This window comes from Tamandua tetradactyla, chromosome 15 (assembly GCF_023851605.1).
Source record: "Tamandua tetradactyla isolate mTamTet1 chromosome 15, mTamTet1.pri, whole genome shotgun sequence".
Classification (NCBI taxonomy): Eukaryota; Metazoa; Chordata; class Mammalia; order Pilosa; family Myrmecophagidae; genus Tamandua; species Tamandua tetradactyla.
Genome location: NC_135341.1, coordinates 22,770,851 through 22,783,252, shown reverse-complemented (window position 1 = coordinate 22,783,252; position 12,402 = coordinate 22,770,851). Strand labels below are relative to the sequence as shown.

The following is a 12,402-nucleotide window of genomic DNA, read 5'->3' as shown; positions in this document are numbered from 1 at the left end:
AAGACCTTTCAGCACAATGCATGGGTTCCTCAGCAAGCCTGTCCCCACCTAATCCTGTCTCGAATGCTGGCATACCTCTGAGGTAGAAACTTCAGGCGAGAGGCAGCCCTTTCTAGTAAGACTCAGGGATTCTTAACCTCTGTGTTACCACAGTAAAAATTTATGGCAATCCACTTTAGAGCTTGTTTCCTCTCCTTTTGTCTAAATGAGATCTTTAAGCCCTTCAGCAAGTTTATCCCTCTCTTCTGTTAAGGAGAGAAAAGAGGAAAGAAGGGAATCAGGAGATATTATCACGATATATTCCATGCAGCATGCATTCTGGATTTTTATCTTTATAATGTGACATTTTTGTCTTAGTGATGAATGTAGAAAGAATTGAATAATTTAACTGTTGGTCTTTTTAAACCAGCAGTCTGAATATCTCTTATATTTGTTATAAATAGCAGAACGTCTACTCAAGGTGCTTTAAACATAATGGCCCCTAAGGTTGAAAAGTCTAGGAGAGAAAATTTAAATTTCAGGCATGATGTGATCTGGCCCCCATCTCTGTTTTTCTTCTGGGCTTTTACACCTGCCCTTTTGTTTATCAGCTTTGACTTCCAGGTAATTTCTTCCTGGTGGCAATTTCCAGCCCTCCTTCTTCCTTCACATTCAGGGGAAGGAAGACATTTTTCCCCCCTGAAGCTTTGAACAGAAGTCTAGAACCGTACTTTGAGTGTTATAACCTAAGGTACTCCTGCTGACCAGGAAAATCCCATGTGCTAATTGCTTTAATCCTGGGTTAGCACCCTTTCCTGAACCAATCTCCTGTCGAGGAGAATGGGATTATGTTAATTGCCAAATATCAGTCGAATTCCATTCCAGCAGATGGGGATGGGGTCATACCATCCCAGGGTCCTAAAGGAGGAATGGTGCCCCAGAGGGAAGTATAGATAATAATGTTAATTGAGCACTTAGTATGTGCCAAGTATTGTTGGAAATTCTCTCCATGTGATAATTTATTTCATCCTCATCACAACCCCATGGATACTTCTTGGAATGTATCAGCTGATGTTGGATGTTGGCTAGAGTATTCACAGCTGTCTTATATGCCTGTTTGTTTCTCTAACTATTGCTGGAAGTACTCTTTAGAATTTAGAATTCTTAGCAGTTTAGGGAATGATCAAATGTACCCTGTTATTCTCATGTAAGGAAGTTGAATCGTTTTAAGACTCGATCCCTGCCACATTCAACTCATTCCAGAGTTGAAACATCACGCGTGCCCTCCTTCTCCCCTCTATCACCCTTGACAGACATTGCTAATTGATCTTTACTGATGATTAATCATCCAACCTTTGAGTCATTTGGAGCATGGGAGTTAAAGCTTATTTGCTATCTCTGAGCAGGGGTTCACGTTGTCAGTCTTCTTGCACAGTCCTTTCCAGGACTTCTTGCACACATACTTTCCAGGATGCCATGTGACCTTTGCAGTCCTTGGATGATTGTGGATGATATGTCTGTTCGACAGTCAGAATTCTACAAATATCTGTCAAATGTGAAGCTTGAAATACACCTGACTTGCAGGGTAAAAACTTCAGTTCTTGAACCAACTTATCTTCAGTTTTGTAAACACCTAACATGTTTGGCATTGGAAAGGCAGAATTATGGGGTTTTTGTGAATAGCATTTGCTTTGTTGTAACCCATTCCATGTTATGTCTACAAGAAGCAAAAACAAAATTGGGCCAACTGTAATCCATACGAGTTGGATTTTGAGTGGATAAGCTATCCAGTTAGTAGTGGAAATTTTCTTGGCTGTTTGGATATGGGATAGATTTTACCTGAAGGATAAAACTTTTTCATCCTGTGAAGCATCTAAATATGCATAATTACAGACTTTATGTCTTGGAAGTATCCTCCGGTCTATTTATAGCATGTGCGTTTAGAGCCCAGGCTTTACTGCTTACGCTTTACACACTCCCATGCAGGCATTGCTAATCAATCAACTCCTTTTGAGCGTCTACACAGCCTCAAAATCTGTGGCTCAGCTCTCCAGGTAGCTATTGCTCTTTCTGAGGCCCTTAATTTTCAGAACAGCAAAATAAGCCTCCGAGAAGCCTTGACAGCGTTGGGATTAGAATGTGAGGCTTTCAGTTTAAACATTAGTCCTTGTTTCATGGTTTACCTAAAACGAGTTTTAGCTTTCAGTGGTAAAATAGAGACCCAGGGAAATTAGAAGGATAAGCATTAGCATTAAAAAATGAACACAGTCCCACCATACAGCATACGGAAAAAGAAAAGTAGTTGTCTCCTCTGGGATTTTATTACTGTCAGCTCCTGGTAGTTGCCTTAAACCACACCGATGTGAAACAGAAGAACAAACTTTTTAGCCCCTAGATTGAAAATCAAAACCTTGCCAACACATTTTATTATCTGGAAGGTAAATTTTCATTTTCTTAACTGTCTTAAAAATTAAAATATTCCTTTTTACAAAGATGAATGGCTTTATAATGATACATGAATAAAATGCAAACAATGGACATCAGCCAGATGAATGCTTCCTAGCACTTTTCCATTTCTCATATATATAACAGTAAATGCACAAAAAGTAATTAAGCTTCCAGTAGTAGAGAATACAAAAGCATTGCAAGGTGAATCCCATAAAGTTTTTTAATTAAAAAAAATGGAATAATTTCAAGATGTGTATTAGATTTGGGAGGAAAAGCATTAATTATAATACTAGCTAAAATATGAATACACACCCTTCTGGGTCATTACTGTTAGAGTTAGAAGTAGACAAGAAGATGCAGAGAAATATGTCTAGATCCTGGTAATACTTTTAAAAAAAGTTTCTGGAGGGAGACATTAATAAGCATATTTGACTTGAAACAACACCTAACATGTATATTAGTTTTGTTTTTAATTAGATTTAGACAGAATTCATTATTTTTAATGACTTTTTGTTAGTGAATAGAAACCATTATTTGGATATATCGCAGTAAAATAAATTCAAGGTGTATGCTTATTTAGTGTAAAGGACCTCTTATGTATTTAAAGAAACCATTGTTCAGAACGTGAATCATAGAAAGGTATTTGAAATTTCTTGCTTTTCAACCAAAGTATGATTTATGTACTCTAAAAATACAACCTTTATTCTTTTTTTCTCTCTTTCTCTTGTCGTTTCGTAGCCAAGAACTATTTTGAAGTGAGACAGTTCAATTAAATTGTCTAAAAGTGTTATTGGTAACCAGTTATATTTATTTGGTTAAGTAATATGACTTCGGATGAGGGGGTGTTTTTTCCTTCAGACTCCTATTTGATTTTTCTTTGTATGATTTAACTACTTTTGTTTTAAAATTCATACATGTCAACCAAGTTCTTTGAGTTAACTCTGCCTGAAAGAATCACAAACATCAAGGTGGGGGTGGGGTGGGGATTGTCGAGACATGAGCCCAGATTTAGAATATTTGCCATTATTTTCAGTTGAGGAATTATGACTGCCTTAAAGAGGCTGGTTGGAATCAATCTCCAATTGTGTGATTTATTCACCCTACTATAGAAATATGTCTTCCTAATGCTGGTCTTGTGAATGGCAGCAATTCAGAATGAGGAAAATACAGTGACTTATTAATGACACACTAAGGAGGTAAGATGTGGGTTATTTTAATGCATAAATAAGCCATAAATTAAGCTAAAAATGTTGTTTCTTAACTATAACTTTTAAAGGTGAATTTTTCCGACTTTAAATATTACAAGTTTTTTATATTACCTTAAATAATGAACTACACCATGAGCTTACTTTTTTTTTCTTTAGGCCAGCCCCCTCTTTTCCTGCTTCATTCCTTTGTGCAAATTCCTTTCATGCCAAAATAGTATAACAGTGTAAATATAAATAAAATGATTTTTTAAAGAAGACAAAAAATAGGATATGATAGCAATCCCAGTATTATCCGTAAATCAATGCCCAGCTCTATCTTTTATGCCGTGAGACATGTCCTCAAATACATAAACCCAACAAAATCTGGATATTAAGATTTAACAAACCTTGGATTTTATTTGGCCTCTGTGCAGTTTCCTAAACATTTCTTCTTCTCCTTTGAAGAGTAATTGCAAAAGATTGGTCCTTTTTAAAAATATATATTTTAATTGAGAAGCATCTATACATATGTCTAACCATATCATGTAATCACTGGCTCACAATATCAACACATAGTTTTGTATTCTTCACATGATCATTTTTTAGAACATTTGCATCTCCACAAAAAAGAAAGAAAAGGAAGAAAAAGAACTCCTACATCCCATATCCTTTACCCCTCCCTCTTATTGACCTGCAGTATTTTACCTAAATTTTACCCTTTTCCTCCCCCTATTACTTATTCTTTATCCTTATTTTCTTTTACTCATCTGTCCATATCCTGGATAAATGGAGCATCGTCAAATAAGGTTTTCACAATCACACAGTCACACTGTAAAAGCTATATAGTTATCCAGTCTTTTCCAAGAATCAAGGCTACTGAAACGCAGTTAAACAGTTTCAGGTACATTCCTCCAGGCACTCCAATACATCATAAACTAAAAAAGGTTATCTATATAACACATAAGAATAACCTCCAGGATAACCTCCCGACTAAAAGAATGGTCTTTGACAAGTGTCAACTAAGAAAGCAATATTAAGGTATTACTATTGACATAAGTACCAAACTTTATGTGGCATTCACCAATTTTTCCAAGAATTTCCCGTTTTTATTCCAGCATCCAGTCTAGGATGCCACATTTCACTGATTATTATGTCTCTTTAATCTCCTCTGGTCCGTGACAGGTTTTCAGTCTTTCCTGATTTTTCATTCGATGACAGTTTTAAGGAGTGTACTTGTCATGGTTAGGGACACGTGTCAACTTGGCCAAGTTGTGGTACCTGTTTATCTGATTGGGCAAGTGCTGGCCTGTCTGTTGCAATGAGGACATTTCATAGGATTAGGCCATGATCACGTCAGCTGCATCCACAGCTGATTCCATTTGTAATCAGCCTAAGGGGAGTGTCTTCTGCAATTAGTGATGCTAAATCTAATCATGGGAAGCCTTTTAAGGAGGACTCAGAGGAGACAGGTTCCATTCTTGCTTTGGCTGGTGAGCCTCTCCTGTGGAGTTCATCCAGGCCATCTATTGGAGTCGCCAGCTTCGCAGCCTGCCCTGTGCATTTTGGACTCTGCGTTCCTGCGGTCACGTGAGACACTTTTATATTTGCAAGTGTTCCCTGTTGATTCTGTTTCTCTAGAGAACCCTAACTAATACAGTACTGTTCAGGTATTATATAGAACGTCCCTCAGTTTGGCGTTTTTCTGACATTCCTTCATGACCATGGAGTTACAGATTCTTAGAAAATGTCTCACCAGCGTGACGTGCCCTTCTCATCACATGAGATCCGGAGGTACACGATAGGCGCTTGACATCACTTGTGACGTTAGCCTCCAGCACTTGGTTAGGATGGTGTTGGCTAGGCGTCTCCACTGCAGAGTTACGGTTTGCCCTTTCCCTGTTTTGGAAATGGGTGACTGAGTCCAGCCCCTACTTGGCCAGGAGGGATGACTGGGATTAAACACCCACCTCTTGATTTTTGACTCTTGGCTTCTGCCCAATTGGGAAGCACTTAGGTAAGATGACCAGGACCTTGTGAATTTCTCTGTGTCTCAGGAGTGATTCCACTAGGCTGTCACTTCCTCTGGTAACCCTGCCCTTGTTGGAGCTGAGAATCTTTCGTCTCTCTTTGCATAAGCCAGAATACCTGCAGTTGACCTACTTTAGTCCTTCGTCGGGCTGCATGTCTGTCTTCAGTTCTGGAGAACCCATTGCACATTTTATTACATAATGACAGTGATGACAGCAATAGTGGCCAGCACTTACTGAGCCTTTATGGTTTACCAGACATGGTTCTAAGTACTCCACGTGGGTTATTTTACATAGTCCTTACAAGCACCTGTTAACATGAGACCGATTGATTTTTCCCATGGTACAGATGAGAAGCCAGAGCCACAGACAACTTTTAAGTAAACTGACCAAGAGATCCCCAAGGGAATCCAAAGGGAACCGGGGCAGCTCTGTCCTAGCACCAAACCACATTCTCAACTCTTTCCCTGGCACTAAGTGTTGAGTCGATAATTAAACGAATATAATGACGGATTGTTTAACAAGACTAATTTTCCTCCTTGGCTGAATTCTTTAATGAGAGAGGTCTGTTAAAACATAGAAAAAACGAGAGCTTTAAAAATAATTATGCCTCACAAAAGGCATGGAAAGCACTGGTTCTACAACATTCTTCACAAATACAGTCACCCTGTGAGTGCTTGTTAAATTTGCACACAGATTCTTTCATTCAAATTACTTATTTGTACCTTATTTTACCTTGTCTCAGTTCAGTCTAATTGAATGTATTTATGAAGAGAAGAAGGAATATTTGCTGTTTTTATTTTTTATATTCTTTATTTTTTAAATCTTTTTATTTTAAATATTTACCTTGAAGACCACGTTCTATGCCTTGACTTTAAGGGAGTGAGGAAGAAGTCAGTAGACAGATCAATAAGAAGAAAACCAAAATAGTGTACAGAGGATGTGTCATAATGTCTCCGGAAGACCAAACATTGCCACATAAAGACGCTCTTCTTCTGATTCATTCATTTATACCAAAAGTATATGTGCAAGGTGTTCACTGTTGGTAGGGCTCTGTGCTAGGCTTAGGTGCAACGTTGAACAAGTCAAAGAAGGAAACTGCTCTCATAAAATTTTCTTCCTATTAGGGAAGACAGACATGAAGGAATAAACAATAAATGACAGTTGTGCAAATGAGAGCTAAAGGAAACTGAAAATGCCTTTAGGAGAGCATGGAAGCTTAGTGCATTTTCATGGAATGCCTCCCTGAGGAATGGCCATTTAGACTGAGATCATACCTCTTTAGCCAGGGGTTTCAGATGCATTCATTAAGTTCATTAAAAAGAAAATGTTTTTCATCATTGGTTGAGTGAGAAACACTGTTAGGCTCCCTTGGTATTTATAGGTTGGCCATATGTCTCCATCAGGATCTAATTCCTACATGACCTTGTACGAAACAGTTGAACAGGAAATTACTTTTGGCAGCCCAAACTGCTCTGTAGTCTCTATCCTGCCTTCATCCCTGCTCCTGCCCCTCCCATTTTGGAAATACACCTCATTTATTAGGTTGGGACTTCAGAGTTAGTGAGCTATTCAAAATAGGTTGTCAGCAGCCAAAATGTAAATATCTTGCCCATTCCAAGAGTCAGTAAGAGGAAAGTGAAGTGCAAATGACTTCACCTTTCTTATTTCAAATGGGTAGTGTCATACCTGAGAGAACTTCTTGCTGATTGTTTTTTCCCAAAAACTGTTTTTAAGTTTAGCACAGTCTTTATTTAGTGCCATGTTTTTTACTTAAAAGCATTAATTCAAAGTTCTCAAAATCAAAGTATTCAATACTGGGAGACTTGTGCAACTGCGAATGATTAATGATATAATTCTCAGTCTTTTATAAAGTGTCTCAACACAGGAGAGATTTATACAGTGTAGAATGGCAATGGTGCTTTGATGTGAGAATAGGTAATCAATACCTGCAAGCTTGGAAAAGTGTTCTATTTCCTCCACTAATGATATAGGGGTTTTTGCAAGGCAAGGGTGTATGGAGCATGAAACGCTCCAAAGAAGAATTAATTTAAAATCTGAAGTGGAAGATCAGTTTCAATTAAAATTGCACTTGAACGTATATTGGGTGGAAGCACAAAAGTAGGCATGTAGTCTGCTTAAATCTTCAGATTGTTACTAGTGAATAAATGAATCCCACTGGTTATGTTTTTGGTTATATGAGCCCTGATTATATTTTTATAGAGTGCTAAATTATATTCATCCTTGTCTGGAAGGTTATGAGAATATGAATGGCAAGTGTTTTTCAGAGGTTGCAGAGTATTTTTTTTATTACTAAGATAATTATCAGATGTCTGTGTGTTTTTGACAAATGATGGCGTACATTTTTATGTCGTTTGAGTCATACATGTTTGGATTGATTTTACCATGTCCCGTAGCAATTTTTTTTATTGAATGTGTTTTAATTGGACTAATGAGTTTCTCGCCTCCTCTTTATGTGTGTACATGAACATGCTCGTGTGTACGTTCACGCACAATATTAAACACAAGTTTCCATGATCCTGATATACAGGCCCAGTTGTGCCTCACCAGAATTCAGATTTTGATCACCCATCGAATGTATCAACAGTCACTTCATTCAATTCATGAATGGATTTTTTTGGTACCTGGTAGAAAATTTAAACAGTGGTCATTGAGTCACTTAATATGTCCCCATTCCCCCATTTTTTCTTCAAATATATAGATACAAGAAGAAACTAAAGTTTGGCAGGAAACAGGCAGATAATTGTTCTCTCTTTTTTTTTTACATTCGAATACATACCTTGTTCATTTATGACTCATCACAGTCTTAGGAAGTTTGACCAAGAGTTAAAACCACATGATCAAGAAACCTTTTACCTTTCCAAATTCAGTTGTAGTCTAACTGTAAAGAAAATGGTGATTTAAACTTTTTCTAGAAGTATTATAGTGCTTGTAAATGATGTTTGAAAGCTTTCCGAGGTTTCTAGACTTTTGTCAATCAGTGAAGCTTTTTGTTGTTGTTTGATAGTCCTTTTACTATTGGGATGTAGATTGGGGGAAATGACTTAGGCATAGAGTTGAGCTGAATTATTTGCTGGATAGCAAACATATGAATCCTTTTTAGGGGGCTATGGGAATTGCTCCTGAAATCATGATGCGTCCTTCCACAACCATGGCTTCAAAGACTCTTTGTGCTTGTCCCTTTTGTGAAAGTGTCATTATTTGTATCTGTTCTGAACGATATCAGACTTAAGGGACTGTGGAATTACCTGGCAAGTGAGTGCTTGGTAGCAGGGATGGACCCAGGTGTGGGGGCTCTCTTTAGTGGTAAGGAGACTGGTAAGGGTTCCTGCTTCCTCCATCATACAAGGCTAGGTGTGCAGTGGATTCCTGAAAACACTTGCTGGTGAATTGGTTGGTCTCCTACAATGGCCATTCATCCTCTTCTGTCTGATTTGTGAAGAAATTTATTGTTAATATTTGTTGAGTTGTGTGTATGTATCTGTGTGTGTGTAGACACACAGTCAACTTTATTGACAGTGAAGTCGGAGTTGTATCTCCTAAAAGCTGTAAAGTTCAGTATCTAACTCTCAAAGGTTATTTCTTTGCAACACACTGTTCCTCCCTTGTTATGTCAAGAAGGTTAAAGTTGCAGAATGCTGGAAAATCTCAGAGCTTGTTATCGACTTAAAAGACATGGCCCTCATTTATATTTCCTTTCAGCATGGGGGAGAGACACAAGCGCAGTGTGCTTTGTCTACCTCTGTCTGACCTGTTCCTGTCCTAGCGTCCTAGGGCTGCCCTAACAAAGTGCCACCACTTTGAATGACTTAAAACAATAGAAAGTTACTGTTTTTATTGGAGATTAGAAGTCAGAAATGAAAGTGTGGGCAAGGCCATACCTCCTCTGAAGCCTCTTCGGGAGAGTCCTTCCTGGCCTCTTCCAGCTTCTTGTGGCCCATGGAGTTCCTTGGCTCGTGGCAACACAGCTCCATTCTCTGCCTTCACGTGGCCTTCTTCCTTCTGGGTCTCCGTGGCATCCACTCTTCTTACCTAACATCAGTGACTGGATTTAGAGCCCACCTTAATATAGTAGGACCTTATCTTAACTAATTACACCTGCAAAAACCCCATTTCCAAATAAGGTTGTATTCATAGGTGCCAGCCTAGGAGGTGAACATACTCTTTACACATAACCCTAACAATGCCCCATAGAATTATGCTTTATGGCCACAGTCTTTTTCTTTCTTTCTGGGGCATGTGTCCCAAGTAAGTGTGATTCATGTGAGTGCTGAGCACAATCTGATCGAAACCTTTTACTCCCATTGTGTTTGAGAGGGGGGAGGGCAGGGGAGAAGGCGCGAGATGTGAGTGACTTTCCTGCACAACTATACAAACTCTGGCCAGATTGAAAAATCTTTCACAGTTTGCCAAAGGAAAAATCATGCCTCATTACTTAACCTTATTTGCAGTGGCTTTCATCCAGTATCCAATTACATTAATTTTTTTTTTTCTTTTACCTGCTCACAAACTCTTAAGAGTTAAGAAGAAAGTTGTGTTTAGGATATGCTCACAATAGTGAAACATGCTAAATTGGTTAAGATGTTTTCTCATCAATAAATGCTCTGTTTTAGAAAATTCATTAGTTTTTCTTTTTTTTAGTATGAACATTTCTGACAGCCCTTCTGAGCAATTCCTTTATCTAATTGAAGCTAAAATTAGCAAATGTTTGCTTGCAAATCAAGAAGCAGACTATCTTAAGTAATGTATCTTTCCTTAAATCTTTCAGCCATATCAATCAAATGGTATTTGATCCAGAGCTTTCAGTACTCTGATGGCTCAGAAGTGGAGACAAGCAGGAAAATCATTGCTGAGAGATGTAGGGCTCCATTTCCCACGTCCTGCTCCTCTGGCCCTGACCCTTCAGCCATAAGGATTTAAGTTTTGTTTTCTTTTACCAGGTGCCTATGGTCCTGAGCACTGGGTCACGTCCAGTGTCAGCTGCGGGGGCCGCCATCAGTCCCCTATAGACATTGCCGACCAGCATGCCCGGGTTGGCGAGGAGTACCAGGAACTGCAACTCGATGGCTTCGACAACGAATCCTCTAACAAAACCTGGATGAAAAACACAGGGAAAACAGGTAGACTGTGTCTTCATGTCTTCTCAGAGGAACCTGACCTATTCTGGAGGTCTCTGGTATTTACCTTTGCTGAGACTTTCTCCTTGAAGAGTGCATGTTGTTGTGGAGAGTGAGAACCAGCTGCTTGCCATCTTACTAGCTGTGTGTCTTTGGGCAAATTGTGTAACCACTCTGTTCCTCAGGTTTTACAATATATGTAAAATGTGGATAATAAAATTGTATCCACCTCGTAGAGTTGTAATGATCAAATGAGTCATTGCAAGTAAAGTGGATAGAATGGCTCTGTTACACAGCTCTATGGAAGTGCCTCATGTTGCTATTATTCTACTAGAACTATTGCATTGACAGGAGAGGAGCAGCGGGCAGGGGGTGGTTATTTGCCCTTAAACTGCCACTCAAGTTGGTCAGCCAGAACCCATATTTTAGAAACCAGTTCTGTCCGACACAGTGACTATTTAAATTTTAAATTTTAATTAATTAAAATTAAATAAACTTCAGAATTTATTTCCTCATTTGTACTAGCCACATTTCAAGTACTCAACAGCCACATGTGACTATTGGCTATCATATCTGGCAGTGCAGATATGGAACATTCCATTGTCACAGAAAGTTCTTTTGGGCAATGCTTTGCCAAAGTCACAAATGGAAACAAAACCCTTGTTTTCCTTGAGATTTTGTTTTGTTACTATTTTTTTTATGCTAACAGAATGCAGATGCACAGTATCTCATCCCTTTTTCTGCAAGACTAACAAATGAGCCCTTCTGCTTCATTTTACTGCCCTACATGTCCTTTTGGGATTTATGGATATGAAACAGTATGCTTGCACCATTGCTAATGCAAAGTGCTCCATCTCTTTCTCACCTTGTGTAACTACTAATTTATAGATTTTCCATAGTAAGTAGCAGAGAATGCCTACTACGTCTCACTTTTGAATCTGAAAGGAAACTACTGTCGTGTGTCTGAAATGATCCCTCGTTGATCGTTTTGAGTTGACCTGACTTGTTCATAGACCCATGTCCCTTGCACACACAGTGGTTGCTGGCCATGGGCTCTTTTTCATCATATTCCCATAAACAATTTTTCTTTGTGCTCGTAGCAGATTACCACCCCTATCAATTAATTCATCCTTTTGAGTAGCTGCTTGGAAAAAAACTGTGCAGGAGTAACATTGCTTGTATATTCCTTTTTATCCCCACCTCTCTACTTCTTCAACATAGTGGGTGTGCTTATTGCCAAAATTCAAAACCTCTTCATATTTTAAATGTGGGTGTCCTTTGGAAAACTGTGATTAGAAAATTACTCCCCAGATGATCTGAGTGTAGTGGACAGGAGCTTTGCCACACTGGGGGCAAGCTGGGGCTTTACAGTTGAGTGCCATCTCAGTGCCCCATTCTGGCAGCCTGCCATAGGCAATTCGCCGGGCTCTCTGATATGATTTTCTACTTGACTTGCAGTGCCTAACAGCCTTCTGCAAAGATAACGCATTGCAGTAACGGCTTTCAGCTCGGTATCACCAGTGACGGGGTTTAGACGTGTGTAGGGTTCACTCAGTGCAAGTTGATTCATGACCTTGGCCTTCCAGAAGCTGATTATCAATCTCTGTCACTCTGCCGACTTCC

The 12,402-nt window shown here is 38.9% G+C and overlaps 1 protein-coding gene across 4 annotated transcripts in view; it reads left to right on the top strand.

Moving 5' to 3' along the window:
- PTPRG (protein tyrosine phosphatase receptor type G) overlaps window positions 1-12,402 on the top strand; it is a 730,904-nt gene that overhangs the window by 401,906 nt on the left and 316,596 nt on the right. For all 4 annotated transcript variants that reach the window (XM_077128810.1, XM_077128809.1, XM_077128808.1 and 1 more), the window contains exon 3: window positions 10,603-10,782. In XM_077128810.1, the coding sequence (XP_076984925.1) occupies window positions 10,603-10,782 (180 nt within the window). The remainder of the gene's footprint in view (window positions 1-10,602; window positions 10,783-12,402) is intronic.